At 47.6% G+C, this 21,185-nt stretch overlaps 1 protein-coding gene across 4 annotated transcripts in view; it reads right to left on the reverse strand.

Annotated features, from left to right (window-relative positions):
* Window positions 1–21,185, reverse strand: part of PAK3 (p21 (RAC1) activated kinase 3) — a 223,774-nt gene that overhangs the window by 65,589 nt on the left and 137,000 nt on the right. For 3 of the 4 annotated variants that reach the window (XM_033946560.1, XM_033946561.1, XM_033946562.1), the window contains exons 2-3: window positions 18,961–19,157; window positions 12,703–12,803 (exon numbers count right to left, since the gene is read on the reverse strand). In XM_033946560.1, the coding sequence (XP_033802451.1) occupies window positions 12,703–12,803; window positions 18,961–19,135 (276 nt within the window). In that variant the 5' untranslated portion in view covers window positions 19,136–19,157. Of the gene's footprint in view, window positions 1–1,299; window positions 2,265–12,702; window positions 12,804–18,960; window positions 19,158–21,185 lie in introns of those variants that run through there. The other variant, XM_033946564.1, reaches the window with a different exon arrangement.

Consider the following 21,185-nt stretch of genomic DNA (forward strand, 5'->3'; position numbering starts at 1 on the left):
ATACACTTCATAGACCATCTAAGAACGAACAAAGTATTAATGCATGAAAGCATCTATACATATCAAGCTACTATATCCTTTCAACAATAAATTGTAATTCTTGAAGAAGGGATGAAATACTTGCCATTAGTGCATTAATACTGTACTGAAAATAAGAGAACAGGGAAGATTAAATTGTCTTCACAAAAAAAGAGCGGATCCCAAATAAGTGTATGGATAAAATCTTTTATTCAATCTTAAGTCCTTAAAACTACTAGGGTAGATAGCTATACTATACCATTAGGATAGTTTTGAGGTAGGGTTACCCTATGTCCGGGAAAACCCTTTTTAGAGGACTTTTCAAAACCTGGCATTTGTCCGGGTTTTGGAAAGCCCCAACGAGCTCCGGCTGCAAGGAATATTGCTACTCTTTGGGTTTTGGCCATGTACTAGTGACCTGGATCGGCCACAATGAGAAGGGGCTAGTGGGCTTGATGGACCATTGGTCTGACCCAGTAAGACTATTCTTATGTTCTTATGATTTACTAGGCCTCTATTATGGACAAAATTGTCTTCATCATTCAACCAATTCAATATTTTGTGATGCTCTATAATCCTCTTTCAATAATTTATTTATATGCAGAATTATATATAAGTATTTTTTTTCATATTTCACACATTGTTACCATAATTCACAAAATATACATCAGGGCAAATCCAAGTTCCTATTAGAAAGATAATGTATCTTTTAGCAACCCTGGGGTACTAAACGGGACTCTAGAGCACCCCCAGTGGTTACAAAGAAAAAAATCCAGATAGCGTGTGACCCAGACCTGAGTCACCCTGCAGTACTGGACTGATCAAAGAAAAACAGGAACCAAAATCAAACCCACTGCTACTGAGGTTCAATCAAAATATATCAGTTTTACTTGTCAATAAATAAAGTCAGGAATGGCATCCACAAACAATAGGCATTGATTCTTGTTCAAACGCAAAACATAAAGCCCCAAACCAAATAGTTCAGAGAAAAGTAAAGTTCAGTTCTCCTAGGACAAGCAGGATGAGTCAGCCACATATGGGTGTTGTCCCAACAGCTCCCAATTTACGGATAAGCTCTCCAATAGCTCAGAGAGATTTTTTTTTTTTTTTTTTTTTTTTCTCTGAGCACGTGCAGAGCCCGGGCCCCACTGGGCATGCCCGAGCCCTACCCATTTCCCCCTGCTTCCCCCTAATCCCCAGTCTTTAGTTTCCGCCCGTTCCCATCGGTCGGATTTTTCCACAGCTCTCCATTTTTCTACAATCAAAACTTGTTCTACTTACCATCTTGAAGATGCCAGAAACATCAAAGAAATGTCCGCGCTGCAGGAAAAGGATGAGCACACTGGACCCTCACGAGTTGTGCGTTCGCTGCTTGGGCACAGCACACGAGGAACAGTGTTGCATGCTCTGCGTCCGTCTGTCTCCACGGGCACGCAAGCTAAGGAAGAGGGCACTGAGAGACTTCTTGAAGAGAAGTGAGGCCCGAGAATCGTCCTCCAGCAGCCATCCTCATCGGAGTGTAGCAGCGGGGGATCCACAGAAGAATCCAGTGAGGAGCCTCCAGGACGTCCTGGCTCAGTCGACCCCCCCGACTGCAACTTGCCCGGTCGAGAAATCTCTCCCGGAGGTCTTGCATGCTGTCGCTAGCCGTCGGCCCCTGCAAGAAGCCGATCGGGGTTTGCCATCCGGCCCCCCCCTCCCGAAGTCATCGGGAACACCATCGGCCTCTGCCCGAATGGGCACATCGCTGGGGGCGCCTCCCGGTCTCGCACCTACCCCCACGTGTGGACCGGAAGAGAAGCCATCTCCCTGCTCCTCCACAGCCCGATCCAGCGTGAAGCCACGCCCCCCAGCAACGAGGGAGCAGCAAATGGAAAGGGAGCCCAGGGAGAAACCAGCCTGCATGCAGCCACGCCTCCCACCAATGGAGGAGCAGCCAGCTACCGGCCTAACACGCCCCCTAGCAACGGAGGAGCCAATCCCCGATCGGCCATGCCTCCCAGCAGCAGGGGATCGCCGCCCAGGTCCGCCCCTCCTGCACAACCAGCCAACCAGCAGCCAGACCCGCCTCTCCGAAGAGAGAACTCCTCGGGGAACCCCTCCTGACATCAGCAGGCAGGGAGATTGCAGGGGCACGCCTCCCCGATCATCTCAGGATGCCGGCTCAGCTACAAGCAGCCTGAGAAAGGGGCACAACTGAGGCACGCTGCAGGGAGAAGAATCGGGGTTCAAAGGTAAGTCCTATCTGCTTGTTTTTGGGAAAAAAACCTCTGATAATCTGTTGCAGCTCCGAGGGCTCTGCCCCACCCTCCTCCCAATCTGAATGTTAAGGAGAAAGAATCTCTCATGCTTCTTTCCCTTGGAGGGGACCTGCAGATCTCTCCCCCCAGTAGGAGACATGCTGCCCCAGAGTTCAGCTTATAAAGGACATGCTGAAAAAAAAAAAAAAAAAAACAACTCCTCGATGTTTCTTTCTCTCTTGGGGTCCTGCAGAGTCTACAATTCACACCTTTCTCTCCCTGCCCCCCTCCCCCTCTCATGTTGGGAATGAGGAGTCGGTTTTTTCTCAGCAGGGTGCTGATATCTTCAGAGATGCGGCAGGTCAGACCTTGCCTCTCCAAAGGTGGGGCTTTGAAACTCCTCAGTCTAAAAAGCTGTTTGCTCTTCATAATACCTAGGCAGAGTGCTTTTCCAGCTAGTATGAGGGACTCTGATACTTTCATGATTTCTATAGCACTGAAAGGCATATGTAGTGCTGTACAGTTTAATATACAATAGGCAGTACAGCAGGAGAAGCCCACGCAAGAGGCATTATCTCTCCCCTTTTCTCTGCCTACAGGCACAGTGGGAAACGCAGCCAGGAGCACTGGCACAGATGAAGGGGTGCACCCTGCCCCCTCTCTGCAGGCCCCCCCCCCCCCTCTCAAGATGGACAGAGAAGGGCGGTGAGATACATGGAGCCACCCAACCAGTCAAGTGGAGCAGCACATGAACCTGCGAACCACCAGGGGTGGGACCAGCAGCCACAGTTAATCCTCCTGCTGACCCACTCCTCTCTCAGCGGGCTACACTCCCCACATTGCCCTTTAGAGGGAGCCACGCACAACAACATGGCGCGGTCCAGCGGCATGCCATGCAACCAAGCAACGGAGGAACAAGCTACACACCAGCCTCCAACCATGCCCCGAGTCACCACCCCCGAAAAAAAAAATAAAAAAAAAATAAAATAAAATAAATAAATAAATAAAATAAAATAAAAACCCCCACAAACGAGGACTCACCCCAAGTCCCTCCAGAATCTCACAGCTTTCTCAAGATCCACGTGGGTGGACAACAAGTACCCAAGGCAGAGTACTACAAGGCCTGAACTACCAGTACCAGTACTTCACGCAGGCAGTGGTGATTCCAGCCCACAAGAACCTCCTGGACTGCAGAGACAAGATTTGGCTGCCTCCCTCCTCAGGGCAACCAACATCAAGGAGACTGGGATTGAAGTACCAGATCTTTCCAGCCCAGGGATTCCACAACCCGCAGCAGCCATACATGGACATTGCGGTAGCTTAAGAGAAACAGGGCAGCACGACCCCCCCCCCCCCCTCCAACTACCGTCAGGGAAGGAACTGAAAAACCCTGGTTTCCACGGGGAAAAAGACCTTCAAGGGCGCAATGCTGAGCGCACGTATTGCTGCGCTCCAGTTCCAGATGCGGCTTTATCAGGAGGCCACCCTCCATCTGACGATCTAATTTTCCCGCAGCAAGGAGAGGACCTGCTTCGGCAAAATCAATAGAGGCGGTGACGAACAGAGGAGATCACCAAGGGGTTTCTACTCCAGGAACCCCCGCGTCACCATGGACTCTCAACGGCTCCAAGAGCGTTCACAAAGTGCGTGGCAGTGGCACATCCTCGCCTTCAAGGGGTGCGCGTCCTATCTTATCTCGACAGCTAGCAGCCCCGTCAACCACCATAACCCTCCTCCAAGAACTGGGGTTCCTCATCAACTACATGAAATCCCACCTGATACCCACCCAGGGGATATCGTTCATCTGGGCAGTCATCGACACCACGCAGACCAAGGCCGTCCTACGGGACTTCCAGATCGCCGCCATGACATCCCTGGCCCAGTGCTTCCCTGCCAGCAGCTCATCGTCAGCACGCTCTGGTCTTTGTTGTGCAGCACACCTGACTACTCATGTGATCCCGGAAAGGGCACCTCAGACGTCACTGGGACCAGTGTACCCAACCTCTGACCACCCACCTACTGTAGCTCAGGGCCTTAGGGAATGCCCGCGAAACCCTCAAACAGGCAGGGCAGTCCTCACCCAAACAGAAAACCAGGTGGCCTTGCACTATATCAACAAACAGGGAGGGACAGGGTCAACCTCGCTATGCAAGGAAGCTTGCCACATGTGGGAGTTCTCCAACTCCATTCAATGCCCCATCCAGGCAACTTACCTCCCGTGGGAGCAGAACGACCTGGCAGAAAGATTCAGCCACCAGCTGGATCCCGATGAGTGGTGTCTCAACCCAGCGGCGATGAAGAAGATCTTCAGCACCTGGGGCACACCGAGTATCAACCTGTTTGCAACCGAACCGAACTCAAAATACTCGACCTTCTGCGCAAAGAGATCAACCCTTCGCCGTCTCAGCCCCGACGGTCTGTCTGTGAGTTGGAACCAAGGTCTCTTATATGCCTACCCGCCACACCCTAAGTCCTGCAGAAGATTCTTCAGGACAGAGCATTGGTGATCATGATTGCCCTGTTCGGGCCCCTGCAACCATGGTTCCCGTTCCGGCAAGGGATAGCGGTTCACCCTCCTCTCCCCCCTCCCGATCAGTGCAGTTCTCATTACACAACGCGGGAACCTTACCCTCCACCACAACCTGCGTTCCTTAGCTTGACCGCATTGATGATGAGAGGATGAACCTACCACAAGACGTGAAGCACACTCTTATGGCAGTCAGAAGACCTTCAACCAGAAAACGCTATGGGTTGAAAGGGAGAAGGCTCCGCTACCAGGGCACAGACACGCAGCGAGACCCCTACAACTGCCCCATACCGGAAATCCTGCAGTACATACTGAGCTTATCTCAGGGGGACCTAAAACCCACTTCCATCAAGGTCCACCTAAGTGCAATCGCAGCATACCACGCTGGCCTAGACAACAAACCAGTGTCGAGGCATCCAGTAATCACAAAATTTCATGAAGGGACTGTCCAATCTGCACCCACCGGTCAGACCACCACCGCCCGGATGGGACCTCAACTTGGTGCCGCATCAGCTCACCTCGACCCCTTCAAACCTTTGGGGGAGGCAGATCCCGTATTCCTGGCCGGGAAAACCCGGACCATCGTCTCTGCCTACACACTCCCCCATGAGAACAGGGTGGTACCCAGAACCACCCCCGATTCTTGCCGAAGGTAGCTTCAGCGTGCCTCCCGGCACTCTACATCTTCCCACAGGGAGGCACACTGCCACCTCAGCAACACCTCCTGACTGTGTGTGGGCCCTGACTATGCAGCAGATTAAACAAGCCTCAATTGTTCGTCTCCTACGACCAAAACAGACCAGGACTTCCGGCCACCAAACGCAGGCGCTCGCGCTGGATATAAGAGTGCATCTCCTTCACCAAGCACTACTGCCTCGACATAGCATTCCACGCTCCAAATGCATTCGGCCGAGCAGTCTTGGAAGTGTCTCTTCCCTCCCAGGAGGGACAGCAACCACTAGCACAGCCTTGACAAACACTGATCAAGTAGGGTGTTATAAATATCGACAAACACTGATCAAGTAGGGGGTTATAGATATTGATTAAGTAGGTCTTCCAGCACTCCTGCCTAGACTGAATGTGGAATAGGCAAGTATGAATTCTCACATGCAAGTACGAATTGCCACTGTTGACCAGTTGGTTTCTCACTGTTCATTTATTGTCATTGACCAGTTTCACTGTTCTATAAGTTAAGTAGGTCTTCCAGCAATCCTGTCTAGTCTGAACGTGGAATAGGCAAGTATGAATTCTCATATGCAAGTACGAATTGTCACTGTTGACCAGTTGGTTTTCTCACTGTTCATTGATTGTCATTGACCAGTTGTCGCTGTTCTGTGAGTTAAGTAGGTCTTCCAGCACGCCTGTCTAGACTGAATATGGAATAGGCAAGTATGAATTCTCACATGCAAGTACGAATTTTCACTGTTGACCAGTTGGTTTCTCACTGTTCATTGATTGTCATTGACCACTTGTCGCTGTTCTGTGAGTTAAGTAGGTCTTCCAGCAATCCTGTCTAGCCTGATTGTGGACTAGGCAAGTATGAATTCTCATATGCAAGTACGAATCGCCACTGTTGACCAGTTACGAATTGTCACTGTTGACCAGTTGGTTTTTCTCACTGTTCATTGATTTTCATTGACCAGTTTCACTGTTCTGTAAGTTAAGTAGGTCTTCCAGCAATCCTGTCTAGTCTGAACGTGGAATAGGCAAGTATGAATTCTCATATGCAAGCACGAATCGTCACTGTGGACCAGTTACGAATTGTCACTGTTGACCAGTTGGTTTTTCCTCACTGTTCATTGATTGTCATTGACCAGTTTTCGCTGTTCTGCGAGTTAAGTAGGTCTCCCAGCACTCCTGTCTAGACTGAACGTGGAATAGACAAGTATGAATTCTCACATGCAAGTACGAATTGTCACTGTTGACCAGTTGGTTTCTCACTGTTCATTGATTGTCATTGACCAGTTCACTGTTCTGTGAGTATTATTGCTCAGTTAACACAGCACTTTATCTAAAACCTTGTTTCCACAACTTTACCTGCTTTGCCTGATTACCCTGCCCGGCTCGGCCTCCACAGCCAGGCGAGGGATGCACAAAGCGCTAAGGCGCAGGTCCAGTCGGTACATCCCTCGGCTAGGGAGTCACCCATATGTGGCTGACTCATCCTGCTTGTCCTAGGAGAAAGTGTAGTTACTTACCTGTAACGTAGGTTCTCCGTGGACAGCAGGATAGTCAGCCACACAACCCACCCGCCTCCCCATACGGCCGACCCGGCCACAGCTAGGAACATCCTGGGGATTAGGGGGAAGCAGGGGGAAATGGGTAGGGCTCGGGCATGCCCAGTGGGGCCCGGGCTCTGCACGTGCTCAGAGAAAAAAAAAAAAAAAAAAAAAAAATCTCTCTGAGCTATTGGAGAGCTTATCCGTAAATTGGGAGCTGTTGGGACAACACCCATATGTGGCTGACTATCCTGCTGTCCACGGAGAACCTACGTTACAGGTAAGTAACTACACTTTTTCTTCTTTTCCAAACCAGCAAGAAAGTACTGTTCATGAGCACAGGCTCTCCTCAGAGCTAATAGATACACTGTGCTCTAAGCCTGCTTCCAAACAGGGAAAACTATTGGCAAAGTGCTCAGCTCAGTTCTTAGCACTGATTATAGTCCTTCCATTGAAGCCTCCTTAGGTAGCACTGCTGGGTGAATTATGAGTGTCTCCAGGTTTGTCTTGCAATAACAGCTTTTAAAGTAGCTATCCAAAAATCCCTTCCCAGGATGTTAACAAACCTCACCCCAAAAAGAGGACTCCCAGCTTCAGGTCTTTAAACACCAAAATACTGCAGGTAGTGCTCAAAAAAGAAAGTCCAAACAAAACAAAACCCAACAGTCTCCAAAACATAAACTCACTGTTGGTTGCAGGTGATTAAAGCTCTCTTCAGGAAGGCTTCCTTCTTAATCCAAAGAGTGGCTTTCTCCACAGCATGCCGATTCACAAAGTTTCCAGATTCAGGTACCTGCACAGGTTGAACTGGCTTTTACCTCTGCCTGTAACAGGGGAGTCCTACTGGGAACAGAACCCGATCCATCCCCACTGGCTTCTCCCCTTGTCCCAGCTGGCTGCCTTTTCTAACAAAGGCCACGCCCTGTTCTAGCCAGGTCAGCAGGAAACACCCCCCCCCCCCTCCTTGGTGGTGACTAGGATAGCTTCAACCTGAAGAGCAACTACGCCCACCGTCTCCCCCTGTTGGAAAGCCAAGAAAACAACATGACCAAGGCAGAGCGGAACCCACTTGGTCACAATCTCCTTCGTTTGTGGCCTTTCTTCAAGGTAACACTTACCAAAATGTTCAGGTGGCTAGAACGTTACAAAAAAAAACAAAATCAAAACCAACACAATAATCTCTTCAACCAAATGGGTCACCCTTTCAAAAACATCTACCTTCAGGTTTGACATGGTATGCATGACCATACTTCCTGTTTTATTAATGAGAGCCCTGAGCACGAGAAGAGACCTACCCACAATACAGGAAGTAAAGGAGATCAGAGAAATTGATAGCCTCCCCAACAGAATAAAGACAACCAAAGCTGCCAAATAAGGAAATATTTTAGGATTCGTCGTGCATAGAAGTTTGAGGTTTCACTGTGAACGTTGGGGCTTCAGTACTAAGCAGTTTTCCACAACCACAAAAGCCCTGTTGAACACTGGCTTCTTTGCTAGTTAGATCTGTACTCTCACCTTTTGCATCTCGTTAGCCTGTCCTGTCTTTGTACTAAGTCACTTTGATCCCCCCCCTGATTTTATTTTATTTTGTACAATCGCTTAGAATTAAGATAGGCAATGTATCAAATGTTTATTAAACTTAACACATGCTTTTTATCCTTCGTCATATTCTCTCTTAGGTAAAGTAGAGAATAACACAGAGACAAGGAGGGATTATTACTACTTTACCGGCTCACCACTGGACCATTAATACTTAGACATGAATATAAACCCTCAGTTTATACTCGTCAACCTTTTTTCCCCCCTTTTTTGGAAGAAAAAAAAAGTTACCTTGGTTTATATTCGAGTATATATGGTACTAGTATTTTAGCCTGTTACATTAAGGGGTGCTAAAATATATGTCTGTGTGTCTTTATTTCTGTCTCTCTCTCCCTCCTGCTGTCTGTCTCTCTCCCTGGCCCCCTTTGTCTGTCTGTCCTTCTGTGTCTCTCCCTGCCCCTGTGGCTTTCTTTTTTTCCTTCTATCTATCTGTCTTTCTCCCTGCCTCCTATGCAGCACCATTTCTCTCCCACCACTTCCCTGTGTGTGTGCATATGCCCAGGCGGTAAGTAATGGACAGGCTGATCGGGTTAAGTTACATAGTTTTTTTGAATCAGTAGGGATTGGTCATTCTGTAGCATGTGTTACATCCAGATCTTAAGGACTTCACTTATCATTCTTCTAAACATAATACTTTTTGTAGAATTAATCTCTGGCTAAGTTGTTTGGCATTTTGGGGGGCAGGTGTTGGAGGTTTCTATTCAAGCTAACACGTGGTGGGATTGTGTCTCCCTTTTTTTTAGTTTTATCCTGTGAGTCTCGGTTTTGAGGTCTTAGAAGTTGGCACTTAATTCTTTTGGCGGAACCCTCACATTTACTGTAGCTCTTGTCCTCCGCGGCCTGCAGCCGCTGTGGCCGACATCCGCCACCGACAGCCACCGCAGCCGACATCCGCCTTGGGGGATGGGAATTCTGGCACATGCGCACTCCTACCTGCAGTGCCCTACAGCACACGGAAAACGGAACACGCAGATGGGAGTGCGCATGCGTGAGTAGCCTTTTATTATATTATAGACAGATAGATAGATAAGCTGGAATGTACACTGTAGGGAAATTCCATATTCAATGTCATGGCAGCTTGAAAGTCGTAACGTCGTGAAAATTCACTGTGGCCTTATCCTTCATGGACTATCCTGAAAAGAAACAATTTACCATTTCATTTGCTACCTCTGCCCCCTGTCCTCTTTCCCCAGTCTTTAATCAAGCGATATATACTACGATACTATGTATATTGACAGCAGATAAAGACCTGAATGGAACATTCAGTCTGCCCAATAGTCACACGCTTTATAAATTTGTGATATTTCAGGGACATAAGACGAATGACACGTCCCCATGAGCTCCAACCCTGCCCCTTACTCCATTCCTAAAGTTCTGTCCTCATGTGCACAACACATGAACACTGTAAAGTCATAAGTGTTTGAGGCTTGTGCTGTTAAGGCAGAGCTTGGAGGAATAGGACAGGGAGAGAACTCACAGGGATATTCAGATAGTGTCATTCTCTATGTAGAAGTCGGCCCTGTACTCAGTGGCACAGCGAGAGCAGGAGGCACCCGGGATGGCGATGCCCTCCTGCTCCTTCCCCACCCCCCACACCACACATATGCTCTCGATTACCCATCCCCTCACCCCCCTGGTACCTAAAATCTTTGCCAGTGCGAGCAGTTTCTCCGGCCCAGTGTTGGCTTTCCTTCTGACATCACTTCCTGGCCCCGCCACAAGGAAATGATTTCAGAGAGGAGCGAGGCCGGCGCGAACAGCAGGATGGAGAAGTTGTTCGCACTGGCGAAGATTTAAAGAGGCGTGGGGGGGGGGGGGGCGGAGAGGTGCTTGCACGCCCACCAAGACGGTACTTGGGGCAGTCCAGCTCCCCTCCCCCACACTTACTACACTACTGCATATACTATTCTTAGGTTCCAATTTAATGGAGTTGCCATCCACGCTTACTCAAGCCTATCCAAACCATCTTATCATTTGTCCACTTAAGCCATGCCGAGCAGGGCGGCATCCAAAGTTTGGTGGCACCTGGCTGGGCACTGCTGCTGAATATCCCCTCTGACTGCCATAGACTGTCTGGTTAATGCCAAGGATAGAGCTGGCAGTTATGGAGCATCAGCCATGTTCAGTGTCGGTGCCCATTCAGCTATGTGGGCAGATAGGACCACACCAACAGCTGGCACCAAATAACTTCCAAGTCTGTGGCTGATGCAGAGGTTCAATGCCGGTGCCCCTGGACATGGTCCAAGTACAGAGTATCCAGGTTAGATACAGCTCACAGCTGTCAGCGGCTTTAAAACCTCTGACCACCTTGGGCTGCGTATCGGGAGGTTATTTTTTACAACTGGTCCTTATTCTTGTCTCAATACACCTTTAGACCCTCATTCTACAAAAAGTGTCTATAGTGAGGTGCCTAGATTGGGGCGCCTAACTTAATTTTTTTTAAAAATTGGCGCTGATAATTGAAAGCGCCATTAAAATATTATTAATTATTTAAAAAATTAATTTGCCGGTAGGTGCCTAACTCTATAGGCACCTACCACTTAGAGGCATGGTTAGGGGTGGGTTTGAAGCAGGGTTTGGACGGGGATTCATAAGAATATAAGCATTGGCATACTGGGACAGACCAAAGGTCCATCAAGCCCAGTATCCTGTTTCCAACAGTGGCCAACCCAGGTCCCAAGTACCTGGCAGAAACCCAAAGAGTAGCAACATTCCAGAGCTGAGATTGTGATGTCATAATGCCTCATTCCACCAAGGCCTAAGAGCCAACCTCAGCAGTGATGTCACAATGGCTTGACTGTCCTATACTCAGCTCACATAGGAACTTAAGAGCCGCCATATTGGGACAGTGTAACAGTGGCCAACCAGGTCCCAAGTAGTAAAACAAATTCAATTAGGCGCTGGTATATTAGGCCAAGAAAACCCTGGCCTAAGGTGTTCACACCTACTGGTGCCTAAGTTGATTTTGGTTCTGCTAGGCATGATTCTACAAATGACACCTAACTTTGATTGACAAGAGTTAGGTGCCGTTTATAGAATCTGGCCCTTAATGTTTCAGAAAAATAACTGAAAGTTAAGTAAAGAAACTTCAGCCCCCCCCCCCCACACCTCAGAGGGAGGCAAGGGGTAGTGGAAAGGGAGGTGTTTTTAATTTATAAATCTTCAGCATAGGCAGTGGCGTAGTAAAGGGGGGAGGAAGAGCACCTTGGGCAACATCTTGGTGGAGGCACCAGCGCCTCTTTGCCCCCTCCCACCCCACCCCTCCCGTGTACCTCAAAACTCTTCACTGACACAAGCAGCATCTCCAACCTACTGTTCGTGCCGGCCTGGGCTCTCCCTCTGAAGTCACTTCCTGGAGATGCTGCTTGGACTGGCAAAGAGTTAAAAAGGAATGGGGGAAGGGAAGGTGCTACATGGCAGTTTGGACAATTTCCTGGAAGAAAGGTCCATAGTCTGTTTTTGAGAAAGACACGGAGGAAGCCGCTGGTTGTCCTGGATCAGTAGCATGGAATGTTGCCACTCTGAGGATTCCGCATGGAATGTTGCTATTATTTGGGGTTCCGGAATCTTGCTATTCTTTGAGATTCTGTATGGAATCTTGATACTCTTTGGGGTTCTAGAATCTTTTGTTACTTTTGGAGATTCTGGAATGTTGCTATTCTTTGGGTTTTGGCCAGGTACTAGGGGCCTGGATTGGCCACCGTGAGAACGGGCTACTGGGCTTGATGGACCATTAGTCTGACCCAGTAAGGCTATTCTTATGTTCTTATGTAAAAGTGGGGACAGAAGAGGATGGGGGGGCATCATTACCTCAGGCGCCGCCTGCTACCCTTATTACACCACTAAGTATAGGATATTTTTTTTAAAAAAACAACTCCAAAAAACCCACACCCACATAAAGTCCATGCTTTTAGATGCAGCAGTAGGTTTGCACCACATCCTCTGACAGGTAGCTTAAAAATCAGCACACAGTGCGTTAGCCTGGAGGACACCTCGTGATACTTCCACCGCTGTGAGTCTGGTCCAGCATAAAAACCACCAATGCATTAGCTCCTGAAAAGAGACACCAGAGGTACGAGAAAGGGCAGATGCTCCTTACCGTGAATTCACCAGTGATGGCGTCAAACCCCACGTGAATTGTATGCTCAAAGTCTGAGGGAAGCGAGATTTCTGGGCGTTCTTTCTCTTTCTTCTTATTGGCTAAAGGCACAAGATTACACGCTTATTTCTGCAATTTTAACATGCAATTTCTACTCAAATGCTTTCACATTTATTGCGACGCTTTCAGCTCTGCCACACATCTAATTTGCAGAGGCCTTTAGATATGCATGAGACCTGCTGAAAGCTCCCAACTCCCTGGCGAATTCCTTGAAGGTTCCTACCTAAGGAACGTATTTTTACTACATTTTCTGACTAGTAGCTGCTCAAAATGTTGACATTTTCTGAAAAATAAGGCAAGATGAATATTTTTAAGCTCGACCCGGGAGGGCTGGGCCCAACATGTTTCGCACGGAGCTCCCGGGTCAAGCTTATAAACAACATTTGAGATAAGTAAATCTTTCCTTAGAAAAGAATATATATTTATATTAAACTATGTGATATTTAAGAAGATAATTTAAAATATTTAATGCACATGAAGGAAAAATTATGTTCTTACCTGTTAATTTTCTTTCCCTTAGACGCAGCAGATGAATCCAGAGACCAATGGGATAGCTCACATCTACCAGCAGGCGGAGATAGAGAAACTGATTAACAGGTGGTCCTATTGGCTGGCACTCCTCCTGTCTCATCAGTATAGCTCCTTGCCCAAGCACACGTAACCATCAATAGGCATAGCATGTAAAAAACTTCTTTCCCAGAACAAATCGCAAAAGGCAACGATACAGAATACAACCATCAACAACAACCAATCACGAAAGTCGCACACGAAAAAACCGACAACCAAATACCAGAAAGGGTGGGGCTCTGGATTCATCTGCTGCGTCTAAGGGAAAGAAAATTAACAGGTAAGAACATAATTTTTCCTTCCCTAGCAACAGCAGCAGATGAATCCAGAGACCAATGGGATGTAGCAAAGCAATCCTCATTCTGGGTGGGAAGCAAACGCCGCCTCCGCAACAACCGAAGCACAAAACGACCCTACCGCATGCGCCCCCACATCCAAGCAGAAATGGGGAGAGAAAGCACGCTCGGAAGACCAATTAGCCGCGAGACAAATCTCCTCCAAGGAAAAAAAAAAACAAAAACCTCTGGGCCGAGCCCAAGAAGTAGCCATCGCTCCAGCGGAATGGTCATGAAGTTCTTTCGCCAACCGCTTCCCTGCCAGCAAGCAAGCATAAAGAATGTCCTCCTGGACCCATTGAGCGATGGAGGCTTCGGACGCCACCAAACGTTTGAGGCGTCCCTTGAAGAATGCAAAAAGGAGATATAAACAACTAAAAGTCGTAAGAAACCGAGCTCACAGAGAACGCTCCGTACATATCAAAAAATGCAGTGAATAAAAGCACTGTTCCCAATTTCCCCTCCCAGGAAGAAGGAAGGAAAAGCGAGCATGACATAAAAGAAAGGATGACACCCCCCTAGAAAGAAATAATGGTACCATCCGAACTGATACCCCATATTTCAGAAATCAGAAATAGGAATCCCCGTTGAACAAGGCCTGCAACATAGAAAACTGCAGAGCTGAAGCCATGGCCACAAGAAACCCCATGTTCAACGGCACAGCTCTTTAGAGTCCCAAAAGACAAGGATGAAATGAAGCCTTCGGTAAACTGAGAAGAAGTACGTGAAGATTGTACTCCAAACCGGGCTTTCTAAGAGGCGCATGAATATACCGCACTCTGTTTAGGAACTGAACTACATGAAGCTGAGAAGTAAGCGAAGAGCAATATACCTAGCCCTTGTAACAAGCTAAGAATGGCACTAGAAGCTGAAGGGAATTGAACGCTAAGCCCTTGGCAATACACCTGTGCCAAAAAGGAACTCTGGAGTGGTTCAAACGTTAAGAAGCACCCAAGAAAGGAAAAACCTCCAAAAGGAAGCAGAAGCCACAGGAGAAGACGTCCGTAGCACCTGGATAAGAGAAGAAACAACCTGCTTCGCATAACCCTTACATGTCAGCCAAGATTTTTCAAAAAACTAGGTCGTAATACTAAAGTAATACAAATATCCATGTTGAACGGACCCTAGGCGAGCAAAGCCGGAGATACCAGGAAACTTCTTAGTCCGGGTGTTGAAAGACTCATCAAATCCGCAAAGTAAGGATGGCGCCGCCAATCCAGAGATTCTACAAATACTGTGCCCGGAAAGCGAGCTCGAGGTGGCAAATCCAAGCCATCGGAAAACACTGAAAAAGAGAAGGCAGAAGCGAGAAAGGAGCCATGCAGCTACCCCCTCTAACTCCCACTCCCTGGGCCTGCCGAAGAAGCTAGGAAGCTTAGAATTGAGAGACGAGGCCATGAGGTCTAGGTCAAGCAGATCTCACTTCCATAAAAAGAGCTAGAACGCTTGAGCCACAAATCTCAATATCCAGGATGCAGAAGATTACACTATTACTAACATGCACACTTTCCAGAGCGTACACAGCGCTGTACACTGTAACATACAAGAAATGGGCCATGCTCAGATTCCGCGGAAAGTCTATCCAAACTCTTATCCTGATCCATAAAAGGATCTGCCAACAGAAGACGAAGATGAGAGTCCACCCATTGAAGTAGAACAACTTCACCTGCCAATGAGTACAACACTTACTGCCCAAGCAGTAGAGAAATACCCCCATCCTAATACTGACCAAAAGGACCCTCAGCGGCAATCCGGAAGAATGATCTGAAGCTCCAGAAAGGTAGCCTGACCCTGCTCAAGAGCAGAAGAATGAACAAGTACTGAGTCGCATCTGAAGACCAGACTCCAGGAGCTGAGGATGGAAGCCACGGAGCCCCCCAACCCGACAGCCCGGGATGGTCGGTGATCATGAGATAGTCCAGCAAAGACCGAGGCATGCCTTGAAAAGAGAAATCGCACGGAGCCACCAAATCATACAGAGTGATGCAGGAGGAGCATACCAAATAATTGGTGCCCTGAGATACCGGGAACCACCGGAACAAAAGCAACTGCTGTAGCGTAAGAAGGGAAAAGCAAGCCGAAGTCCCCAGTGGAGTCAGCAATATGGATCCCAGAAACTGTAGAGAATCCCATACTCTTGGTCATGGTAAGCGAAGAAGAATACCAATCTGAGACCGAGACCCCACGCCCAAGTCTCCGGAAAGAAACACATGTCTCTCCTATATGAATAAAAACATCACCCCGATATACCTATAAATAGTACAGGAGAAAAGAGTGCTGTGCAAATTCAAAGATGCATGTGTAAAGAACTGAGGAAAAGATATCACCCTTTTCATGTCAGTCATATGGCCCGACTGGAAGTCGTCCGAATCAAGCAGGCAGTCAAGAAGAAATTAGATGAATCGCCTGGTAGCGCCAAAACGGTACCACCGCCCACATCACCTAAAACGTTCGTGAAGCCTTGGGTAGGCAAAATGGCATGTGCCAAAACCGAAAGCGCCGCTCCAAGAGAGGCAGGCAAACCAAGTGCCGATTCGGAGTCCATAGAGAAAATGTAAATATACTCCCAGGTTGTCTGCAGAAATGTGTAACCCCGAGAAACTAATTCAGCAGAATGGGATCCAGCCTGCCCAATGCCCCCTATCTCGGGCACCATGCGGTAAGTGGAACAACGTCCCTTAGTTCCCGAAGAACTACAAGAACCGTCCTGAGGACCAGTAACACTGAAAAGGGAAACATAAAACATAGAGACTCCAAGAACGAACTGGAAAACCTGAGGAGAATGCAAAGATGCAAGCATCCTGAAAAATCTTCACAGCCCTCTGACCTGACATTATAGTGTCTTCTCCCTCATGAGAAAGCCTGAAGAGTCATTGGAAGAAGTCAAGATCCCCTCAGAATGAAGTGCAGAAGGTCAGGGAATGGCAGAATAAGACTGTAGGATCTGCAAGAAGATTCTCCTAGGAAAAATCAAGGTTCACAATGTAAAGAGGAATATACTGGAACCATGAAAACAGTACTAACCCCATGCAACATGAGCGAAATACGTATGTCCTTTAAAGTGAATACGTACTAGACTCAATCAAGATGCTGCATCTACCGCCCCGTGGAAAACAACAGCATCCTTACAGGTAGCAGACAAAGCTCACATCGCTAATGAGAGCTTCAGGGATGAGGCTAACAGCCACATAGTGCGTGATCCTCCATGGGTTTGATAGAATAGGTAACTGGCTCCTGGTTAAAAGGAGCTGTACAGCCCTTTCTGTCTGGTTGGGGGGCCCGTCTAGCATGTGCCATGAGAAAATGGTGACAGGAGAAACCAGCGTGATAAGCATGGAAATCTGAAGTCCAGGCCCCCTCAGAAATAGAGAAAGAGAGTCCTGGCCGCAGGAATATGCGCAGTGTCATTATGCCCATAGAGACAGCCCGAACTTGGAAACTGCTTGTACTACCTTTAGGCATAAATATCCTGTGCCACTACTAGACACATGCAGCTCAGCACAGAGGCCCAAACAAGGACAGTTACCAATAGACAAAGGCTCAATCTGCAGGGAACCCAAGAGAGACAATGAGACACCTGTGTGAAATACAGGGCACTATTTTACTGCTGATCTCACTGTGCCGTGAGTTGCCGTATGTCGCCCCAGTCTGGAGACAAACCGAGACTGGGTGACCTAGCACAGGTCAGAGTCTCTCTGGTAAACCCCTTGAGTGCTAACCCCAGAGTCCGATTAAACAAGCAGCTTCCTTCAAGGGAGTACAGCAGGAACACAGACATAGACATATAAAGCTGCCCAAGCTTGTCCCAAAGCTGGTGAAACACATACAACTTGTCTGAACCGGAAAGGAGAGAAGCCCCGGCATACCCTGACCAAAGTCAGCTGGAAACAAACTACCGGAACGCTGCAGCTCTCCCGCCATCGCCGGAGACCCATGCGCACGCCTGATTCTCGCTGACACGTGGCCGCTGCATCAACGCTCCTAGAAACATAGTCGGATTCGAGCCCCGCAAAATTTACCCTGCCACGGCTTGCATAGAAAGAAAATCAGACTCGGGGAATAACCAGAAGAATGGCCCACAGCACCGGAAAAAACATATCCCATCTCATGCGCGCTGCTATAAACCGGCACCTGCACAATCAGCTGCACATGGCCGTGACAAACACTGATGAAAGAGAGCCTCAGAATAAACAGGACTACTGCTGCACTGAAACCCAACAAGGAAACAAAGCGCGTGCATGCAAAGGGCGGGAAGTCCCGGCTCCCTCCATGGATTTCCAGTCATAAAACTTAGCCTCAATAAAATATCCATACCTTAAATGTATGATGACCGAACCCACAGTACTAAGATTCCCAAACAGAACCTGAAGTTCAAACAACTGTAAAAGCCAGTTGAAGCCAGTTTGCAGCAAAAGCATGGCATAATGTAGCAACTGTGGTCTCTTTTTTTTTTTTTTTTTTACAGAGTAGGGAAAGAAGAAAAAAATTGAGACCCAGTCAGACCCTCTAGCAATGGAGGGAGGGTGAGGCAGGGACAAGGGGGGGCCCAAGTGTAACCTCTAAAGCCGGCACCGTTCAGCCGGACACCCCTGTCTCACTGAAGAGAAAATCTCAACAGGAGAAATAGCACTGCCATCTCACTGAAGAGAAAATCTCAACAAGAGAAACAGAATGGCAGTCTCACTGAAGAGAAAATCTCAACAGGAGAAATAGCACTGCCAGCTCACTGAAGAGAAACCTTAACAGGAGAAAATAAAGTTCCAGCCACAGCCAGAATTCAGGAGCTAGTTGAATAGCGACCTTTTCCTGCTGGGAGATAGAGAATACTGAATAAACAGGAGGAGTGCCAGCCAATAGGACCACCTGTTAATCAGTTTCTCTATCTCCGCCTGCTGGTAGATGTGAACTATCCCATTGGTCTCTGGATTCATCTGCTGCTGTTGCTAGGGAAATAATATTAAATACATAATTGAGCCAGTGACGATTAGACACATAAATCTTCACCGCTATGAAAGTTTATTGAGCGGATAGAGTGGTGGCACTGAGGCTCAGAAGAATTGATTCATTTAAGCTGGAGAAATTATTGTTTACTTAGAGAATAACATCGTTCAGCGTCTGACTTTCGGATCTGAGCTAACACGAGTTCATGTTGGTCTCAGTACAAAGCTCAGATCTGTTTACTTACCATATCCAGCCACCCAGAAAGCAAAGGAAACAAAGCAATAAAACAACACCCCCCCCCCATAATCAATGCAACTGGAACAAGACCAAGAAAGAGCCAGCGCTGATGCATTACTTTTGTCGCCCCCTCCTGGGAAGATGGAGCGTAGCCTGGCCTTCTTATTCTTCTCTTCTGGGGCCATGGGGAGCGGTTTGGAGCTGTGGTTCAACGCTGAAGAATCTCGATTGTTGCTGTTCATTCTCAGAGGAGGGGCTGGAGGTTTCTCTTCAACATCCACGCTATCGGACATCTTCAGCAATTCTCACAACCCCCTGTAAAGAAGAGGGGATACGTTTATTCTCTCCTCATCTAACACAGGCCCAGATTTATTTATTTCAAGAGATGTGTAATGAGAGTACACGTTAAGACCATGTTTTGTTCAAATTCACCATTCAAAGTAAAGAGAATACAATATTGCAGCTACAGAGAGAATGGCCCTTCACATGAAAATTAGAAAGCCAAAGAGTGGCATGAAAGACCTTCCGAAAACTCCTTTGGACCAAGAAAAAAAAAAAAAAGTCACCATAATAAAAAGTGTAACTAGCATCAACTTTAATTTGAGCACAGATTTTCTTGATCACATCAAAGATTTGTTCTCTCCGCAGGCAGGACGGGATTAACCAATAGGCCAAGTAGGCACATGCCTAGGGCCCGAAATGGTCAGGGGGGCCCGATGAAGGAGGGCATCAACATTGTTTTTTCCAAACGGCGATGGGCCCCTCCAGCATCGATCGGCAACGCAGGCCCCACCCCAATCGGCAACACAGCCCTCCCCCCATCGACAGAAAGTAAGACAAGCAAGCAACGTGGGTAAGAAAGGTAACGGGAACTGTAATTGTGCAAGTGGTGCTGCTTGCCCAAAGCTTCCCTCTGACGCAGCTTCCTGTTTCCACCTGGGCGCATGGTGGGGGTGGGGCGGGGCAGGGGGCCCAGTGTACTTGTGTGCCTAGGGGCCCTGGACGAATTAATCCTGCCCTGTCCGCAGGTACACGGGACAGGAGTTTATGAATATAGCACTTAACTGGATTATTTTTCAGATGCCAAACTGAGGGCAAATTTTGAACGTGCCTGCCTTTCTTTTATACCAGCAGGGAAAGAAAGAGGAGGGGAGTGCAATTCCTCTAAGGCTGTTAATAGAATTTAATCTGCTGTGTGCAAAATTGCCTTATTATCAAAACAGAGATAAAGAACAAGGGGAAAGGCAGCCAAAAAAAAACCATCAATGTTTAGAAGTCGAACAGGAAACTGGAGCCCACCAGGGTTTCGAGTAATCTGAAAATGGAAAATTCTGACAGTCAATTGGTGGCTTCACGTCTACCAGGGTCGGCTGAGGTGATTCACCATCAGGGGTGCCTGACCCAGTCCTCAGGATACCAAGCGCCAGTCAGGTTTTCAGAATATCACAATGAATATGCGTTAAGACAGAGGCAGGAAGCAATTTCGGTCATGCATGGTTATTACAGCTGTAAATCTAAGTGCGTCCCAACAACTAGGCCGAGAACCCCTGATCTAATAAGATTAGCAATTTTCAAACCAAAAGCCCCACCTGTTCTTCCTCCTAGCACAGTCATTTCTGACAATTCATAGTGTGACGTGTACATCTCAAAATGGTCCTTTAGAATCATGTCAAATTAATTTAATCTAATTTAATCTTCTATTTGTGCATTGCTCATATCTATACAGGCTCAAGGTGACTGTAAAGAGAGGTAAGAGGGGAGAGAAAGAGGAGGGAGAGAGAGGAGGTGGATAGGTAAGAGGGAGAGGAAGGGGAGAGAAAAAGAGGGGAAGAGAGGAAGAAGGGAGGAAGGGAAAGGGATAGAAGAGAGGGTAAAAGAGATTAACCCTTTGTGTGTAGTTTCATAAGTGACTAGAGGGTGTAGAAGAGCATTTGAAGGGCTGAATAAGACCAGGGATATACATGCAAAAAAACAGATGCTCAGAACACATACACTATAATCTCGTTATACCGGACTTCAAGGGACCTGGAAAAACGGTCCGTTATATCCAGAGTTGCATTTTTTAAAAACTTTATTTAGGTCAACTTGAAACAACATTCAATCAACGAACAACAGTCACTGCACAACCGTATCAGCAACATCAAGAACAAAACTCAGCAAAATATTGGTATGGCACGAAACGATTGCAAAACCAGAACACTAAAAGTTATTCTAAAGCATTGTGTCGTAATGTACTGGTAAGAAAAATACTCTGTCATTTTCTTCTGGGCTGCATTTTGATACTATATCACCGGCACGCCACACGCCTTGTAGGCAGAGCCTGCATATCTGTTATAGCCGAAG

This window comes from Geotrypetes seraphini, chromosome 5 (assembly GCF_902459505.1).
Source record: "Geotrypetes seraphini chromosome 5, aGeoSer1.1, whole genome shotgun sequence".
Classification (NCBI taxonomy): domain Eukaryota; kingdom Metazoa; phylum Chordata; class Amphibia; order Gymnophiona; family Dermophiidae; genus Geotrypetes; species Geotrypetes seraphini.